Source organism: Sander vitreus, chromosome 13 (genome assembly GCF_031162955.1).
Source record: "Sander vitreus isolate 19-12246 chromosome 13, sanVit1, whole genome shotgun sequence".
Lineage (NCBI taxonomy): Eukaryota > Metazoa > Chordata > Actinopteri > Perciformes > Percidae > Sander > Sander vitreus.
The window spans coordinates 7,177,544-7,198,452 of NC_135867.1; the positions used below are offsets into that span (position 1 = coordinate 7,177,544).

At 38.0% G+C, this 20,909-nt stretch overlaps 2 protein-coding genes across 4 annotated transcripts in view; both read right to left on the reverse strand.

Moving 5' to 3' along the window:
• Positions 1–9,118, reverse strand: part of gtf2ird1 (GTF2I repeat domain containing 1) — a 41,540-nt gene extending 32,422 nt beyond the window's left edge. Inside the window, exons 1-2 of one of the 2 annotated variants that reach the window (XM_078265723.1) lie at positions 8,838–9,118; positions 583–712 (exon numbers count right to left, since the gene is read on the reverse strand). In XM_078265723.1, the coding sequence (XP_078121849.1) occupies positions 583–708 (126 nt within the window). In that variant the 5' untranslated portion in view covers positions 709–712; positions 8,838–9,118. The remainder of the gene's footprint in view (positions 1–582; positions 713–8,837) is intronic. The other variant, XM_078265722.1, reaches the window with a different exon arrangement.
• A 1,115-nt stretch (positions 9,119–10,233) lies between these two features.
• clip2 (CAP-GLY domain containing linker protein 2) overlaps positions 10,234–20,909 on the reverse strand; it is a 43,805-nt gene continuing 33,129 nt past the window's right edge. For both annotated transcript variants that reach the window (XM_078266165.1, XM_078266164.1), the window contains 5 exons: positions 18,004–18,160; positions 15,337–15,496; positions 14,349–14,537; positions 12,797–12,856; positions 10,234–12,697 (listed from right to left, as the gene is read on the reverse strand). In XM_078266165.1, coding sequence (XP_078122291.1) covers positions 12,686–12,697; positions 12,797–12,856; positions 14,349–14,537; positions 15,337–15,496; positions 18,004–18,160 — 578 coding nt within the window. In that variant the 3' untranslated portion in view covers positions 10,234–12,685. The remainder of the gene's footprint in view (positions 12,698–12,796; positions 12,857–14,348; positions 14,538–15,336; positions 15,497–18,003; positions 18,161–20,909) is intronic.

Consider the following 20,909-nt stretch of genomic DNA (forward strand, 5'->3'; position numbering starts at 1 on the left):
TATGTCCCTTACCAGCTAACGTATTTCAAGATGGCACATGAATACGGAGCGTCTACCCCAGTTCATGCGAATGCAAATGTAAAATTTCAAGCCAAAAGGAATACTTGGAATTGATGGTGGTGGTAAATATTCATGAAAAAGGACAAGTTTGTAAATGGGCAACACCGATTTTGATAATGAACAACTAAACACATTACACAATGGATCTTTAAGAAATTGTAGAGATTGTATAGGCTATTTACATTTTTATCATGCAAAAGACATTATTTTTGACATTTTTATTAATACAAAAAGTTTTAAAAAAATAAAAAAAACGCAGTGTCCGTCGTCAAATCACAAAAAAATTAATTATTGTTCATTTATCGTTATCGAGATAAAATGTGCAATTCCTCGTGATTTTGATTTTAAGTCATATCGTGCAGCCCTAATGTATATTCACATTAACGAAGCATAACGAAACTGGTTCATAAATGCAATGTAGCTGTTTAGGAACATGTTTGAGGGTGGATTTTCAAACATTTGCCAAGAGCAGTCAAAAATCTTGACACCACAGAATACGACGAGGCTTGATCTGGGACATACCACTGAGTCGAGGGCGGACACCAGGCTGGTGAGGATCTCCTGTCTGGCTGACACCAGCGGGGCCTGTGAGTCCCCCCGGGAGCTCGTCCTGATGCCGTCACATGCCAGCTTCCTCATCTGAGCCATGCCTCTGCAGGAAACAGACGAACACAGTTTATGCAGGAAGCCACAGTGCGACATAGACAAAATCCGTACATGAGCATGCATTCATGTACACATTGCGGCAGTGACTGACACATTCAAAGCAGTTTCTGCTGACATCATTTGGTTTGACTTTAAGCAAATACAAGCGTGCGTCCAGGGCATTGTTCTGATACTGGAGGCTGGGAGATGAATGAAGTAAGACAGGGTACAAGCTTTTTCTTACCTCAAAGATGCATATTTCATATACTAACGGCTCTGTGAGGCTTTACTTAGGCACAGCTGTGCTCTGGACTAAATGCTAACATCATCATGTTAACATGCCCACAATGACATGTTAACATGGTGATGTTTAGCAGGTAATATTTCCAATGCTAACATTTGCTAATTAGCATTAAACTCAAAGCACAGCTGTGGTTCATGGGACTCATCATTAGTTTTGCAGGTATTTGGTCGTAAACCAAAGAGTTAGACAAATATGACCTAACTGTGGCACGAGAACGAAAAAAGAAAAGAAAAAAAGGGTTCATCAAAGCTGATTACAAATCATTCTGGGGGAGGGGGGTGATGCATATTCAAGGCAATAAAAAACTCTGTGCTGCTCCAGAAAAAGAAACTGTTGTTGAGATATTCAATTCTGGACCGAAGTGATCGAACATCCCTAGAGCCGCACTGCTAGTGTGGCTAAAAGGCTAGTCCATATGAATTCAGCAAGTTATGTTTTCATGGTCTTATGTTTGTCATTTGGGGCTAATTAGAGCACTCGCATGATGTCATGTGAGCCTCTTTATACTCTATTTTCTCTCCTTGACAGATGGCGCAGGAAAAAGAGATACTGATTTAAGATAAGTCCTTAAGTTTCCACAACCACTGCAAGTAGAGTACCATAGTGTAACTGCACAATACATTTGAACAGAAACTTCCCCTAAACTCCAAATGACAAGATAGACATTTGAAAATCAAAGTAAAGAGGCAAACAGATAAGAATTGTTTAAAAAAAAAAAAAAAAACCCTGCTCAGCAAACGCCAGACACTATGTTCTCATGGCAACTAAAACCAGTCTCCTTGGAAACTAATCTCGGGGCATTTGAACAATGCAGCTCTGGCCTTTAATCTCTCCAGACACTGGGAACCATTATACTAGCCTCTGGCAAGCCCAAACCACTGACTCAATAGAGAGAGGACATAAAGGCAGAGAGAGATAGACAGAGACAGGAAGAGAAAGAGGAGGGTGGGTGTGGTGGGGTTTAGCTGCACCAGTCTGAACATGCCAAGTCTATTGGCCATCTAAATCTGCCTCCCCTGAGGCCACAGCAAACATTAACCCCCCCCCCCCCCCCCCACCTAAATTATTACTGCCTCAAAATAGATGGCCTCTTTCCCTCACATATTTAAAAGGCAAGGGAAGTAGCGAGGACGAGAAAGGTGGGGATAAGCACAGGCTCAGAATAATGCAATGTCAATTACTTTGCAAGAGGAAGCACACGCACAATGTCACGGTCCTGTTATGGTTCTCTGTGAGTTTTGAACCATTCAGTGTGGAATGACATTAATAAATAAAGCAACTGAGTATAACTATGAGTCTACTATGAAGCTAAAGAAAACGAAACCCAAGATTATTAGATGCAAATCCTGCAGTTGCTCTGATGATTGACGCAAACTTTGAGGACATGCCAACACTATTCACTGTGATTCCATCCAAACCATCACTTTGACAAAAGCTCACTTATTCTATGAGCCCACAAAAACCAGCCAGCAAGGCTTTTTAGTGGGAGCTAAAGGTTTTGGAACTTCCTTTAGATTCTGTCTTTCAGAAACTGTTCAGTATAATAGCAAGACACTGCTAAAAAATATGATTAGTAGAAACCAACAAACTAGAAACAGCTTCCACTTTTTTTAAACCATTTTTTTACCTGTTACCTAAGTGAATGTAAATTTGCTCAGAAATGGCATAAATCCTGTTTAACCCTTGTGTTGTCTTCCATTGGACCATGCACTTGTCAATGCTTTTGTCCCTATTTACTAGGCACTTTTTTCAATGTTTTTGGCAGTTTAAACTTCTTTTCACTACCATGTATAAACACCATCTCATTACTAGTTTTACACTTTTTGGTTTTCATGGTCAATTAACCTAGTTTATTAAGGAAAAGATACTTTGATCCTTGAGTTAAAAAAGGATGAAATTATGAATTATTTAGACTAATAAAGGAAGGACAATCACAGAAGGGTCAACGTTCAGTCAGGATACTGTTTCAACATTTCAATTTCTTTTTCAAATACTAACAAATTTTACAAAACACCCCAAATTCAATGAAAGTAGAGATCCAATCTTCAGTTGTACTTGTGAAGCGTGTTGGGTGGAATCATCCGTCCGTGTTATTTTTGGGTAATCGAATCAAAATGAGGTTGTTAAAAAGAAACCCATATTTCTGATATAGGCTAGACATTTAGAAAACGGGTTTGACCCGTGCTGAAGACAACACAAGGGTTAAGAGTAGCTGTTTTTTGGGGAATTCTTTATTTCTAGATTTATTTATTTACATTCTTTTTAGTTATGACTGTCAAATTAGATAATAAAATAAAGCATCATATCACACGCATACAGTGGCAGTATACTACAGTGTATATCAGTCCCTCCAGGATTTCGCGATGTCGCGATCGCGCCAATTCACGCGAATTCAACCAATCACCGCGAATTTGGTGCGACTCGCAATTTTGACCAATCACCGCAACTTTTCCGCAAATTTGACCAATAACCTGAAGTTTCCCGCGACTTCAACCAATCACAGCAGTCCCACGTGCACTCTGAGAGCCAATGACCAAGCGGGAGTGAGAACGGGTTGATCATTTCCTTGATTTGTGATATGAAGACGAGACGTGTGTGACTCGAACATTTCACATTTACCAACAAAACGTACAGCGAAAGACGTGCAAAACATATCAGACCGTACTGCCAACCTGTATACATTTTAACATCAATGTAGACTGTAACGATTTAAAAGTCGCTAAAGTTGCTGCCGTTTCAATCCTGGCTGTCGGCTCTCTGCAGCGGGTGGGGCTGCTGCTCCGTTCCCCCCGCGACTGACGCTTGCACACACACACACACACACATACACACACGCACACACACGGTGAATGCAGGAAAAAAGGTGAGACGACACGATGACCTAAATTGAGGACAACTGCGCTCGTTATTGTAAGTTAATGATAAGTTAAAGTCAGTACTTTATCAAACCGTATGAATGTGTGTCCCAGGCCAGGTTAGGAAATTAACTAACAATGTAAAGATCAAATTTGGTTCATTCAATAAATTATTATTTTTTGTCTTAAATCCACCAGCCATTTTCATATTATACCAACATTTGCAGCACCTGAGCCTTTTTGGTAAGGTTACTAGGAAATCTCAGCCCAGAGTAGTTTTATTCTCCCCAAAATACGTTTCCTTTTTATTTTTAAAGAACTATACAAATCGCAACTTTTTTGCAACTTTCACTGTCTCCCGCAACTTCATTGCAACACACATACAAAAGACATCGCAACTTTTATCGCAATTTTTTACAAAAGCTCCCGCAAAATCAGGCATTTTGGGCCGCAACAATCTCAAAAAAAGGCCGCGAAATCCTGGAGGGACTGATGTATAGTTTTAACACACTGCGATCTGTGATAAGATGAAGCTGTTAACTGACTACAAATCCAAATAATGAAAATCATAAAACAGAAAAATAAAACAGGTAGCTAGCACAGCTTTATGTCAGATGTCTTTAAAACAACAAAAACATTTAGGGACTGGGTCTTTGGAGTTCTGAAGTGGGGCAAAACATGACCACATAGATTCAAAAAGGGTACATTTACACCAGCAATCAACAAAGGTTTTTACTTAAGCTATTTTTGTTTTGTTTACATTTACACTTTACATAATAGTAATTTTCTTTAAATAAGTAAAAAAAAAAAATAGCTCTAACTTTGCTTTCTTAGTCAAATTACAAAAAATGAAGTCTGCTGGCCTGGTATGGAAGTCATCTGTCAATCTCTGAATTCTGTGTTTCGGATAGACAAACATTTCTGACTGCTGCAGACAAGATGTGCTGGTAGTATACATGTTAACTGTATATCTTTTAAAACGGGGATAATGTGGTTAACACACAAGGTCACCATTGCCTATACATGGTTTCACATGGTGTTACAGTATACCAAGATTCCAATTATTGGGACTTTAAACACCTTGCACCCCTGCACAGGTGTTTTCAATTAGTCTGGCTAATTAGACATCTGCTCAGATTGCAGTTGGGCAGGACAAAGCTAAAATCAGGTGAAGTCACAAACTTCAAGACCCAAAATCAATAGCCGTACTCAGAGATGTATAGTAACGAAGTACTACTTCACTACTACAAGTACTAAAAGGCTGTATCTGTACTCTACTGGAGTATTATTTTTTTCTCCTACTTCCACTTTTACTTGAGTACATATTTTTCGATGAGGTTAATACTTTTACTCCGACACATTTTTTTATGTGCCGCATCATTACTCGTTACTGTTGTGAATTCCTCACGCTACGGACACTGTGTAGGTTACAGTGTGTGTACTTACGGCTACGTTAGTTACGTACGCTAATTATGTAAGTTTGTACTCTTTTTATTTAGCTACTGTTAAGCTATTCCTGAGTTGTTTCAGTCTGCAATGAGTACTGAATGTTAACCGTTTTACCCTGTGATGTGAAGCTGTTAGTTTATCTGTATTTTGCTAGCTTGCTAACTTTCCTGTTCATCACACGTTACTAGCTAGTGTGTGATACGTTTTGGGGGGCTTTAATCGTTACTGTGCTGGAGAGGATGTTCATTTTACTTGCACAGTGTGATAATTATACATTTTATTTCAGTATTTGTTAATATTTGTTATTTTTTAATATGTTATATATTTTATATTTGTTACTTCCTTTGGCTACAGCCTTGGCTAAACATTTAAAATAATATAAACAATATGATATTCAAACTTTTGACTGCTTTCTTTAATAACTACATAACACAATACTTGTACTTTTACTTTCAGTACTTGAGTAGTACATTTTAAAATAAACTACTTGCAATACTTAAGTACAAAAAATGTTGAATACTTTAGTACTTCTACTTAAGTGTGGTGCTTAAAGAGCACTTCAACTTCTACTCAAGTCACTTTTTTGATAGAGCACTTGTACTTTTACTCAAGTATGGGTCTCTAGTACTTTATACATGTCTGGCTGCACTCCATTTGGCTGTGCTGCTGTGTGATGTTAAATCTCTATCAGCTGGTATTCAAACAGCAGCAGGTAGTGGAGATACTGTGGTAAACTTTAGAGGCTTTTATGAGTGTATTGTTTTTATCTTGTGCATGTGAATGAGGAGTGAGGATGCACACAGGTGACACAATACACATTCCTGCCAATGGTTTCGCACTATTTCTCTGTACAGTTGGCAGTAAAACGCCAAGAAACGGCATTGCTAATTATTCATGAGAAAGGACATGCATTCAACATCTTTGTGATGCCTCAAGGATACACACAATCCATTTGGGTGAGAAGTACTGAATGTCAGAAACTTTGACAAAATAACTCCACATTTAATCTTTTTTGTGTTGGCATGGCAGAGACTGTAGAGTATACTTTTTATTTGGATTCTGCCACAATAAGCCATGTGAACGTACTGTATGTTTTTAATTGTCTGTGTTGTTTATCATGCTGTTGGTACATATTTGCACAGTGCTAGATAGATTCAGGTCAGCATGCCCATTTTGAAATGGACTGGAAAAACTACGCCCAACTGGCCAAAACTGGCACTGTGTCGTTTGGGCTCTGTAGTGAAACTAACAGCTGCAAGAAAACTAATAGCAGTAAAGTGTAGTCTGTACATGCCCACACAGTCCTCAGAAGACATCTAATTAGGTGGGATTATACATGGTATAAAGGGTCCTTAAGACAAATGTTTGGAACAAAAACCTTGCTCACCTTTTAGAGGTCTGTGGCCTGTTTTAGTAGATGGCTAAAATAACTGAATATCTGAATGACTCTTAAATTTCATCCACCTGGAAAAATCACAATGAGCATCAGTCTTAACTTTTTATTAATTTAAACAGTAAGTCAGGGTGTAGTTACTGTCTAACTACCTTAAACCTTTAACTGTCTGGAAAAGAGCAAGCAAGATATAAGGACCACGCATTTCACAATGCTTTAAACATGTTATATTTATAAGGTAACTGTGTTATAACATATAAACAATTCAGTGGATTTATGACATGGTTAATATAACCATAAAACGGTCAGTTCATTTATCAGTAACAAATAGGAGTAACAGTTGATTTGTTGTACTTGGGATCATTGGATATTATGATATATGGAAAACTGATACATAATTGGTCAAATGACTTATTGTAACCGTTATGTATATTTACAAAAGGGTAGTCTGTGTGATACTGTATTCATACAAGATATTTTAGTCCCTATATTATGCTAATTTTTTATAGGTTCATGCTTGGGTTTCTTCTTTTGGGTTTCTAGTACAATGTTTTCATGGTTTAATGTTCAAAAACATAATTTTTCTCATATTGTCTGTCTGAATAATACCTGTATTCACATCTGTCTGAAATGCTCCGTGTTAGCACCAGTCTCTTTAAGCCCCGCTCCCAAAAAAGCCCAGTCTGCTCCGATTGGTCCGCATTTCCGGGTCTTCCACATCTGTGCTCTTGGTGTCTCTGAACTGTCATTGCAGCCAAGGAATGACTGTAATGGCACTGTATCAGCACTCTCTACCAATATATAGTATATACACATGGTATGCACATTTATACACAGTGACATCACAACTGTCCCGAAGTCATGACGGCTCGTTTAAAGGCACAGATTCTGAAAACTGGTTGTGTGCATTTCTCTGTGGATTGAGCGTTTTGATACTTTCATAGTATTTATATAGCACCTTAACCTGCTTTATAATACAAAAAGACATGTAAATCTCACTTTTTACAATATGGGACCTAACCCTAATCCAGGAGTTGTGGTGAAAGCTTCTTGTACTGGAAAATGCTGGCAGGACTACTATTGAGTTCACATTGCATGAGAGGAGAGGAATTACTTTGAAAAGCTGGACCCAGGAGAAAATAGCTTTAAACCACAGGATATGAGACCTGGGTGCAATAAATAAAGTCAAGGTCTGTTCTTCCAAAGGAAATGTGTGTGTGTGTGTGTGTGTGTGTGTGTGTGTGTGTGTGTGTGTGTGTACAAATCTATATTTCTTTCTCGTCTTGTGATTTCAATCCGCTAGACAGTTTCAGCTGACACAGTTTTATCCCAGTTTTATAAACTTTGACGTTTCTCATACCAACTACAACCAGTCAGCTGAGAGCAAAAATAAGAATAAAACAGCACTCTAACTAACGTTGTCTGGATTAAGAATAACGCACACAACAGTTAGCGTTGGCTTTATCGAAATTCCTAGTTTGAGAAACACTCCTCTAACCGTGCTGATTGTAATTAACGATAAGGCAATTAGTAAGCCATTGTTTAAATTTACTGCAGTTTAATAATACGGTCACTAACCTTAAACTTTAACTAACAGCTTTGAGCTTTCAATATTAATATTGTTTTGCTTAAGTTCAAATGTCTTGTTTCCTTTCTCGTTTACACTTGCTACGTTAGCTACAGTAGCTGGCTTTGTTGTACTAACGCTAGCTCGGTAACCGTATCAGTGATAGCAATATATGGGGGGATAATTTAGCAAGCAGACATACGCTGTATCCTTATCATAAATACGGGCTAGTACTCGCAAGGTTACAGGGAGACGTCCGTCTAGGCTGATTTAACTGCTAACCAACAATAACCTGTCTTCGCTGCTTACCGTCACGTTATGTCTAGCTAACTAATCAACACTGGCTAATTACGGTATCATAATAACGTTGGGCTAGCTAACAAGCTAGCTTATACTCGTTAGCTCTACAGCTAGCGCTAGCACTTTCCTTTGATCTCTTTCCCCAGTCCAGAAATTAGGTTATAATCTGCACTCTCTAAATGTACAGTTCCCAAAAGCAACCCGTTACATGAAAGCAAACTATGTAACTGCTTATGAATATTAAAAGGGGCAGCGAAATCTCACCTTAATTAGCGATTAAATAGCCTTGTTGCTGCTGTCAATCCCGGAATAGGTTTATTCCCCCGTTTTAATCCATCACAAACGCTCACAATTCACATCCACAATGTAGCCGTAGCGTCTGCTAAAACATCGTAATCCGGAACATCGCAATGTTGATCGCACGTATTACAGTCTATTATTTGTGTATTTTTTCTTAGTTTATTTCTCTTTTTCCCTTAACAGAGCAGGGTGTCCCTTTCCCCTTTCTTTGTTCTGTAATCCAGTAAAATTGAAACTCATTCGCCTCCTGCTAATCCCAGCCCAACTCAACAACAGCATCTATTGGCTGCGATTTACATACAGGATTAACCTCTGGAAATACCCTCAGGGTACAAAATTTACATGGAAAGGAAAATATATTATTATTATTCTTATTCTTATTATATCAGGACAGTGACTCTTTATATCACTGTCTGCCACTTGCCTGCAACTTCACACTGTCAGATTGATTTTTTTCTTTTTTAAATCCCTTAGACTGCATGAAGGTGGTTTGATGTTGAGTATCCAAATTATTTTTAGGATTTGTCCAACGTGGACACATAGTATATAGCTACATGGATTTTCTGGCCATGGCAGTTATGCCATAGCTCTTGTGATTGCCTAAAATAGCTTGTCAGTTTAGGGTAAAGTTCATATCCTAGGGGAAAGGAACACGTTCTCTTACAATAAATTTAGCCAGAAACCATTTATAAGAACCCTGTATATAATCCACTACATCACTGTAATCTGGTTAGTTTCAGTTACTTTTGCATAAATTTACCCCTAACCCACTATAAAATATTAAGTTGAACTCTTTCACCAACACCAACAATTTGATTTGTGCTGTGCTTCACATAATATGCTATACTTTTTGATTGCTTCTGCAAATAAGTAATCATTTATTTATTCAAATGTCACCGGCATAATTAATCTGCCCTCTAGCAAAAAAAACTGGAACGTGTGGATAAAACCTGACATTTGCCAAGGCTAACAAGTAAAAGGTGTGGAGGTTAGAAATCCAGAGATTGTAAATACACATTTGTCTGGGTGTCAGGAGCTTGGCCCTTTTTTTCCACATGAATGAATTATTGCCTCCTCTTTTCAACAAGTCATTCTAACACCAAATATTTGCCTGAGATGAGAGATTTACAACAGGATTTATTTGGGTGTGCGTGTGTGTGTGTGTATAATGGATAAATGGTTATGGTTACTGGCAGAATTTCCCAAACCACCAACCTCTTAGTGGTATGAAATCTGACACCACTTTGAGTAAATTCTGGAGAAATATACCTATTTTCTGTGTACTTTGCCCTCAAAAACAAACATGCAGAAGTAACACAAGTATGAAAGAGTGTGAAATAAAACACCACCAGCCCTTGCCCACATTGTTAATATTTAATGACTCAATCTCCGAAACCATTGCAGCAATAATCCAAAGGGTATGAACCCTCCAGCTGAAAAGGCCATGTACAATATCCAATGGAAAATCTAGGTTTTATTTTTGCTGACCAGCGCCGCCTGCCCTACATGTTTTGCTAAGGAGACACTTCTCCAAACTTTACACACCACTCACCTCTGTGTAATGTCTCTTGTTCAGCAATAGCAACCTATGACCAACTACAAACAGGATCTCATAGTTTAGTTATGGATAAAACAATATTCTGAAAACTTACAGTATAAGTTCCATATGTGTCGATAACATTTTTGCAAATGAAATCCAAATGTTGTCAACCTGGGGTAGGTTGAGTGTAACATTTTACATCCATTGTTTGAGTTTTTTTTTTCCTGTGACAGCCCTTCAGTAGCCCTACGTAAGAAAAGGTCAGTAAAGTAATCCAGGGACATTTAGATACAGCATTAAAATGGGCATAAAATAGGACTGCTATGCTGTACCATAAATAAGTAAATTATATGGATGGAGTCTGCACTGATACATAGTCCACAGTAAATAAAATAGCTGATAATTACTGATAAGGTGTATTGGTACGGGGTCGGACAGAGTTTAAGAGAACGCAAAAGTCTGTAATAATTAACTGTATTATTAATTCTATAAATATACTGTAACCTTACTCAGAGCTGAATTCAGGAGGCCTCCCAGTTTCATTAAGTCCTAGCAGGGGGTCCACTGATGTGCAATGGCTAAAAAGGACTACTTTTTAGGAAGATTGGCCCAATAGCCACCTTAACCGATACCTGAAGAGAGGATTGGTGGTTGAAATCATGTCTGTCAGTCCTGCAACAGATAACTCTCTCTTATACAGTAGTGTATTCACATGTATGATTTAGAATACATCATAATAAGCAGTTGTTGGTGATTCACAAGAACTTGTGGCAGCTTTAATAAGGCTGGACCAGTCACGTTATGTCATTGGCACAGAAATAATAGTAATTTGTTGGATTCCAACACCTCAAACATAGTTCAACAGGTTCTGATAATAGTAATCATACAGTACAGTAGCAACAGTAATGCTGCTTTAGAGTATGTTAATAGTTAAGTTCACTAAGGGTTAAACCAACTATTTTACATATGTTAGCTAAAAAGCAACAAAATTAGATTTTTCTATAATGTTTTCTTTGATAAGTGACCATAATAGAAGTGTGATAATGCACTCACAGGATGCCAGAGGGAATACCTCTGCTTTGTATTCTCCATCATGCTATGCTGGATTGCTTACGTAAAGACCCAAATCTAAACATGGAACGGTTTTCACAGAGTTAAACAATATTCATTCAGGATACTTCGAGAGTACTGTAACTTGCTCTTGATGTTATCGAGACAGCGCAGGGTTTTGCAAACTTTTCGTAACAGACAAAAAACAAATTTGGACTGCTTAAAAAGTACTTTTCAGTATCAAAGGTGCATTAGGATTGAGACAGAAGCAGAGTATTTAGCGGTGTCCTGGCGGGAAAAAAAAAGAAAAAGTTTGGAACACACTCAGCACATTAATGGAGACTGGGGAAGTGGATTATGTTGTAGGAAGTGGTTAAGAAGGTTTTGTGGACAGTTAAAAACAAAATTGGAATCCAATGTAACGCAAATATAACCAGCCTGATAACAACAAAGGATAATACAAATCTTTTTACAGCTACTTTGCAAGCCTACTGTGTTTGTGTTTTTTAATCAAAAGACTTATGGGTGGAGTATTACTTTAAAAAGGTCCTTTTTAATACTTCCATTAACACCAGTCACCCACAATTATTATCATATTGTACACTAAAGCGGGAGCGTAAACACTGGACAGAGCTGACTGTAATGAGTTTTGCAACCAATTCTCTCATCAGGTATTAAGTAAAGTGACAAATGAGCCAAACTCAGTAAAAAATATTAGTCAGTCATCATGAAGAGTATCACTGGCCAAGTGGCTGAGGAGCAAAGTCAAAGTAATAAATTAAACAAACAAAGCGACTGAGACCCAGTTCTTCAGTTCTTCACATCGTTGTCAATCAGCCGTTTTTTCCTTCTGGTTCAAAATTAAGAATTGTCACAGAGTTCCCGGCAACTTGTAGATTGAAATTTTCTAACTACTGTAAAGCATCAAAAGTTGCCAAACTGTACGTTCTCAGGAGTTATACCGATAATATCTCTTCATGTCCATGTGCCATTTCCTGTTTATAATTTTATAGTACTTTAAGTGGTCTTCATGATTGGCTAATAGGTGCTTTCTGCAACAACACATAAATTCACTCAAGATAGAGATTCGCTGTTTTGGTATTAACTGCAAACTGAAATCTTCTTCAGGCGTCCATCGCAGGATCAGGAGAAACATTGGATGAGCTTTTCTTTAAGATGGACTTCTGCATGTCCCAGTTCAGTCTTATCCCTTCTGCTCATATCAGTGTTGTTCCTGAAAAGCCCAAAAAAACAAGATGTCTTAGCACTGGAAAGCATTAATGACATCACCACATCCATGTTAATTGTTTAAATATAATGAAATAATACCAACATCTTGAGTGCCTCCTGACTCCTGATGATGAATTCCATTGGCTGAATTTGCACCATGCACCTGAAAAAAACAGTCACCGATCGTCACTGTAGCCCCCTTCAGGACATAATTCAGCTGTGTTTTAAGGGTAATTAAAGGACTATTTAGACATTTTAGGAAATTCACTTATAAGCTTTCTTGCTGGGAGGGCTTTTTTGGGAGGGGGGGCTTAAAGTGACAGGCGCTAAAACAGAGTAGAGCTGTAATCGGCCTTAAAAGTTAGGCCCGACAAGGCCCGAGCCCGACAGAATTCAGCCTGAGCCCGACAAGTACATTTTGATTGACAGCTTTTTAAAAGCCCGAACCCGTTTACAGCCCGGCATTATTCAAATATGCACACGCATGTTTTAGCATCATGTATTCATGACTAACGTAGGCTATAGGCCACTTGGAAGTTGGAACAAGGAAATAAAATAAGTCCTCCAGAGGCCAGCGTCCGTTTCACCTCCTCAGCATTCATTTTCGCGCTAATCGAAACGCATCACCTGACCGCTCATTTACCACGCAACCCGGAGCGCAAGCCCGAGCCCGTGTAAAATTATAGAAATTAAGACCAAACCCGACCGAACCCGTCGGGGCAAAGATCTCCAGCTCTAAAACAGAGCGTTTCAGACAGAGGGTAAATTTAAGGGTGATTAAAAAAGACAAACATCATTTAATCATTCGTGCCCTAGAGGTGAAGCCTGACTATACTTTAGCTCTAGGAGCTCACTGGACGATTTTCTAGCTGCATGTGTCTCTTGCAGAACATTATTAAACAGATCAGATCGGATCTAACTATCGATACATTGGTCAATGTCACTGGCACATGCCAATATTGCAGGATTTAAATCTTCATCAAAACTTGCCGTTTGCTAGCTCAGAGTTTTTGTCTTTTTTTTATGTAGCGTTAAAAACGGTAACACAGATAGCGGAAGGGGGGGGGAGAATTCCATCTGAAATAGGTAGCTCATGGCAGGCTTGCACAGTTTACATCCTGTGAGTCAGACTAGGTTCATATTTACTGTACAGACATGAGAGTGGTATACATTTTGTCATGTAACTTTCCGCAAGAAAGCGAATAAGCATATTTTCTATTTCAAAATGGTCTCTGATATACCGTAAACATTCAAATCCATTTTCTCTGTACGATAACACACATTACTGCACACATCACTTCTTTTGTAATGTAAATGTAATTTAAAGCTGACATTAAAACCACTCATCTTAGTTTTTCCAAATGCACAAGCATCCTGTCATCCATTTGTTTTTGTTTTGTTAAGATTTTTTTTGGGGGCATGTTAGGCCTTTATGGGGGGGATGACATGCAGCAAAGGGCTGCAGGTCGGAATTGAACCCATGGCCGCTGCGGCCTGGACTGAGCCCCTGTACATGGGGCGCACGCTCTACCAGGTGAGCTACCCAGACGCCCCTTTCATCCATTCTGATATGGGTACTTCTTCCCAAGTGCTGCCTTACATCAAAATCATTCTTCCTGCTTTTCCTAGTTGAATCTGTGAAAGTATTGTTTTACCGGGCTTTTATCTGGATGCCTGCGCATGGCCTGGACCAGCTGGTCGACCTGCTGGTTGTGTTCCATGGCGTTCCTCAGGGCGTCCTCGGTGCTGAGCAGCCGTTGGCGGAGGCGGATCACCTCTGAGTCCAGGACAGAGGGGTCCAGCATGGAGTACCGCCGGTGGTCAGGTGAAGAGTGTTCTCGACCCTAAAACACACACATGGCAGCAAGACATCAGCCAACGCCTGCTGTTAAATCATCATGCTACAGTATTTGTGTGATTAAAATCTGGAAAAAAGATTATTTCATAAGGAGCACATTTTCATATTCAAACATAACACATTTCCTCTCAGGCATCATCTGTTGGCACAGATTATGCGGCGAGTATCCCTTTTAGCAGTCTGTCTAAACATAGACTGACTAGCAGTAGAATTATATCTATAACCTGGATAAGGTCCCATTTCAACTACGAACACATCTGAATGAGGTATTCAACTAATGCAGTATTGGGTGGCTTAATTGTTGTCCAGAAATCAATATGATTTGACATACAAATTGTTTTGGCATTAAGTTTTAAAAGGCAAGATGAGAAGATCAATCAATCACTCTTTGTAAGTATACTATGAAGCTGGAGCCAATCAAAAAGCCACCAGATTTATATTTATTTCCTACTGAACGGAGTGGCCAGATAAAGTCACAAAGCTTGATGGCAGCTGAAATTTGTCTGTGTCCAGTAAGACCTGCATATTTTCTTGTTTCCCAATTTTTATACAGTATGCTTTCTTGATTACAATCACCCCTTGGTAAGCAAATAATAGATTTCTAGGGGATATAGCGCAAACCTTTTATGGATGTTACATTATACTTGCTGGGGAATTAGCAACAACATTCTAGAACAGGAAAAGAACAAGGGCAAATATCTCAAAAATTGATAAAGATTAACTGTTGCGGTTGTTTCAGTCCAAAAGCAGCATTATCTTATCATCATAAAGTCCTTCCTTCTCACCAGTAGAAGTAATTTTTCACGCAGGGTCTTGATGTCATCCTGAAGTTTCTGCTCCTTGACCTTCCACTCAGCCTTGTGCACTTCTCGGTTCAGGTCTTTCTCCATGTCCCGTGAATGGCGATGTGACTCCAGGAGTAACACCCTCAGTTCATTCAGACTCCTGGAATTAAAAAAAAGACGAAACATCAACACACAACAAACAAAGAAACCTATAGAGAGCCATTATTGTAGCAAAACTATTTGCAAATGTGTGTGGAGAGTTGTGCAACTGTATTTTCATCTTTGTGTGCGTAATCAGATTTGTAAATGTGTAAAATAATCTCTTAATGTGTACACATTTACAAATCTGATTACGCACACACATATTGTGAATACACAATTTGCAGATTCCTGTGCACATTCACATATCCCAGTACACATTTAGAGATTCTTTTGTTTGTATATATATATATATATATATATATATATATATATATATATATATATATATATATATCTATCTATCTATCTATCTATCTGTATATGGATTGTACATTCAAAACACCAAACTGTATATAGTTACATGGGAGTGTTCCAAAGTACTAAGGGTCAGGAAGGGAAGTAAAAAAATAAAAAATAATAATAATAATAATAATTAATTACTGAGCTATGGAAGGGGTAGGAGTGTATACTTCTTCCTACTCCTTTTCAGACATGTCTATGTTGGTTAATGCTTCTTATTGTTTATTGAATGTTTTGCTTATTTAACTTATTTGTACATTTCTTTGATGTTTTGTTTGGTTTATTTTTGATATGATATTTTCTTCATTCATTCATTTTACACATTTACAAATCTGATTACGCACACACAGATTGAAATACAGTTGCACAACTCTCCACACACATTTGCAAATAGTTTTGATACAATAATGGCCCCATGGGAATACTCAAGTGTTGCTATGAACTTGACCGCTCCATAGAGCAATAATGATAAAGAAGCTGTCAAGAATTATATGACTGGTACATCTGCTAAGACCTTGCACAAAGCTTAAAAGCTTACCAACCCTTGATGTGAATAACATATTAGCCAGTCTGGCCAGTGGGGATTGTGGAAGCGGCCTTATCTCTGTACATGTCAGATTGGCTGGTGGCTTGATGCCCCATTCCCATAGTCAAAATGTCTGTGCATATTTGGCTGTTTGCCCACATACTAATATCACTGAAAAACATTTACACTGGGCACCACATGTTGCCCAAAAGGACTAAGCTCCTTTAACATATGCCCGTAGGTGCTGTATATTCATCTGTGCAGCTCACACGACAACATCATTTTTCTTTACGGCTAGATTTGTTTCTTTGTGCTGAAATTGTTAAAGCACCTTTTCAAGCTGCTCTATTCAATATGTTTTCCCCTCTCACACAGTAAAGGGCTGTAGAATGTTTAAATAAGCAAGTGTTTGCCAGCAGGTTTGACATGTGAAGTTTATATGGTGGTAATATGCCAAAATCGTGTTCACAGCTTCTGCTGCCCTCAAGTGGACAAAAAAGAAGAAAATGCAGGTTTAATGGAAGTTAAAAGGTTGTTTGATTTTTCATTATTAAAGAAATGTCCTCCATCTTACTAATAATGTATTCCTCCTTTTCCATCACCGTTTCCTCCAGGGCCTAAGACACACTTCTGACCATTACCAAACTTAGTCACCACAGCCTGTGTGCTCAGTAACAGACTTTTTTCAGTGACATGCATAGTTACATTGCACTGTATTATTGTTTGCTTCTGAACATCATTAATTCTTCTACCACACGACTTCTTCTACCACACTAGTAATTGGCTTTTCTTAATAATCTTGTCAACTTCCAAAGATAAAAATGTGTTACAATGTTCCAAGTTGACTGTCTTGTGGCAATGCACTAAAGTTTGTTTTGCTAAAAGGATGTCACAGACTGAAATAGCAGCAGAACCATTAAAGAAGCCAATGATGCTACCATCCGATAATACTAACTCAAGGGGCCACCACCCACTGAATTTCTCGATGGATGGTATATATTTTTATTGCATACAACATAATCGCTGCAGTGATGATGCACATGAAAATAGTCTGCTATAGCCAGAAGCACTTATTTTTAAGTGCCTTGTAGCATTTACAAACATCATACTATTAATACAATGAATAACATTAAAGATTATGTACTCGACATTAAGAACATTAGTATAGCGGCAAACAAATATTTATAAAAGTTTGTAGATCATGCCTAACGTGTGTCATGAGGGCAGAAGGAGATGTGTTATATCATTTAGCAGGATAGTAAATGTATATAAATAGTAATTGCCTACATTTTTATAGTGCTTTTATTCACACGCGCACACACACACACACACACACACACACACACACACACACAGCTGGATAAATGCTAAAAGAATGATACAATATAAATGCTGTTTATGTTTATAGTAATGCAACTGGGTTGTATCCAGATAAAACATTACAAAATGAAATAGTGTCATTTAGATGAAATCCAATCCAATAATAATCAATACATTGCCTGTGGGCTCCAAGTATCTGTCAATTATCAAATTGATAATATGATGTATTTTTGTGCATCACGCCTGCACATGCAGAGATATCATTTTTCCCGGTAAGTGCTGAGGCAGATTATAAAATCAATATAGCCTTGTCTCCATACCTCTCTTTCTTCAGCAGCTCCTGGCTGATATTGACCAGCTGCCCCGAGGCATCATGGGACTTCTTGGTCATGGACTCCAGCTCTACCTCCACGCGCATCTTCTCCTTGGCCAGGGCTTCGGCTTTCTTTTCTGCTGAGCGAACTTTGCCCTCCAGTGCTGGTGGAAGAGAAATAAGAACCAAATTTTCGCTGTGAATTTGATTTGAATTGTCTGTAATACTTTATTCAGCATTTATAATGGGTGTATTATTATACTGTATAATGTAGTAACCGCATTTTTAAGTGTTTGTGTCTTCCAGCAACTCCACCTACAGTTGTAATCGCATATGAAATATTACGTTTTGATGTGTTTTTATTTATTCTTATATTTATTAATGGAGTTCTTATTATCCAATTCAAACACTTCAATTGTCCTTGGGGGGCAATCTGGAGAGGCACGTAGAGTAATACAGTAACACAATAAAAGGAAAAATGTAATACTTAAAAATGCAAGAATAAGCTGTACACAATATGATAATAATGATGATAATTATACTTCTTGATCAAGTATTTATCTATGCATAAATACTTCATTTGCCAATAAAAATGAGCAAATCCATCTGCTGATAAAGGCTTAGAGTGCTGTAGGAACTCTAGGAAGGACGAGTTATTATAATATATTATATTATTGAGTTAAAAATGTGTGATCCGTAAACTTTGAAGCTCGTCATGTCTTATACACGTTTTATATGTTTAGCCCACCTGCGAATGATTTGTACATCAGAATAAACAGTGATATAATAACATCTGGATGTTTGAGCTTCACTGTGCAGAATAAAATGTTGTAGAAATCAGGCTGTGAATGATGTACATCATGAACAAACCCCTCTGTAATAACCTTTAGAATATAGGTAGGAATGATACTGGAACGTTTGGTGTATGTAAGTGCTACTGAAGTGGAGATTTCTGGCTCAGAATATGAGAACAAAACCTTTAAAGATATGGATTGTAACATTCCAAAGATTTTAAATCTTAAAATTGCATGAAAAAGCGATGTTTCTGCCTGTGGTGTCTCGTCTTAAAAATGAGTGCGTGTGTGGGGAAATTTATTCAGTATAAAATATTGCACCGGTACTACTGGACACCAAATAGGTTTTTCAAAATAGGACTAATAAGTACCAACACATGTTGGAAATGTAAAACAGAGATGGGCACCTTTTTGCATCTCATCTGGGAATGCTCTATGGTCAAACCATGTTGGCATAACATACTGGAATTCTTGGGGACATGGGCAGGAGAAACCATGCCAGTATCTCCAAGACTATGCCTTTTGGGAGATAAAACAGAAACGTCCACCCTGACAAAAAGCACATATTCAGTCCTGATGGTTGGGATAGCTACCAGATAGATACCAGAATAATATTGAGACACTGGAAATCACCCATAAACCCAACAATGCTGGAGTGGAAACTCCTCATGAGTCAGACAGCATCATATGAGGTTATGCTGGCTAGGATAAGGGGCAAAGAGCCTGGGACACTGGGGATTTGGGATTACTTTATGGTCCATCTGACCTCTAACTAGTAGCCTGAGTATGAGATTGTAACCAGATTTTTTTTTATGCCATATTTATTTAATTTACTGATATTGTGTTTGATTGTTTTATTTAACTAACACTACTGTACCTTTCGTCTGCTCAGCTTCTACATTTCATTTCACATTCCTTGTGACCAGGATAACTTATGCTTTGACTGAAATGTTATTTCACTTTCTGACCTTCTCATCTTATTTGTCTTCTGTCAGCTATACCGTATGAGCTGTTGTTTGTCATATTTGCAAAGAAAAATTTATTTTTGTGACATCACAACTGTTGTGTGGTCCAATATGTAACGTACAATGTGATATGGAAAGCTTCCAAATTAACACTAAAAAAAATTAACTTATACGCTAACACTTTTTCCAATTAGTATCTTTAAAGTATCACAATATTTAGGTGCCTACATGGACACTGAAATAGGTTTTGTTTGCATGTAATCATTGTCCTGTCCATTAAGAGTTGCTCGATGGTGCTTTTTGCCCCCAACGTCTCCTTCCAGGCAGCGCTGCGACCGCTGCCTCCAAGACACCTAACCCTAACCATAACCATAACCAGTGCTATATTAACACAGCACTTATTACCAATTTTTAATGGTATGTGTATATATTTTTTTAACCTCAAGGGCAAGTAATTCAGACAGTATTGATGACCTTTTAAATATTTTAATTTAATTTTTGAGTTTGAATAAGATGGTTTCAATTTGGGCTCGAATTTATTTTGTATTGTGATGACAGGCTATTTATTTACATAACTATATATATATTATATATATATTTTTTTAATGTATTTATTTTGTAAATTCTCTAGGATAGACATCAGGGTAGTTGTGGAGGTGACCTTTTATTTAAAGTTTTAATCTCCCGCTGTCCGTCCTGTCCAGTGGTTCTTTTAACCGGTTTTTAATATCTGGCCGTCTTTTAAACAGCTTTTATATAACCGGACCCGGTTTTTTAAGGAGTTCTTTAAGTGTTTTATTCACACCAGTGGTCCCCTTGTGCCCGTGCCCCTCGCAGCACCCATCCTGGGCGCTGTGTTTTAACCCAAACCTAACCATAACCATAACCAGTGCTTAATTCTAGTGTCTTCCAGGCAGCACTTTTTTTGGGTCCTTTTGATGTGATGGAACTTTATGTTTTCAAAAGACAGCCGGTTGACAGATTTCTCTGCGATGATCAAAGAATGGAACTGTAAAGATGAACACAATCCATTGCACAGTGAACTCAGCAGTCACTGCACATACAGGGCAACAATGATAGAATGACACTAATGAAGGCCATTATGTAAATATGACACAGATAACAAGTTTATATATACCAAACTATGTCATATT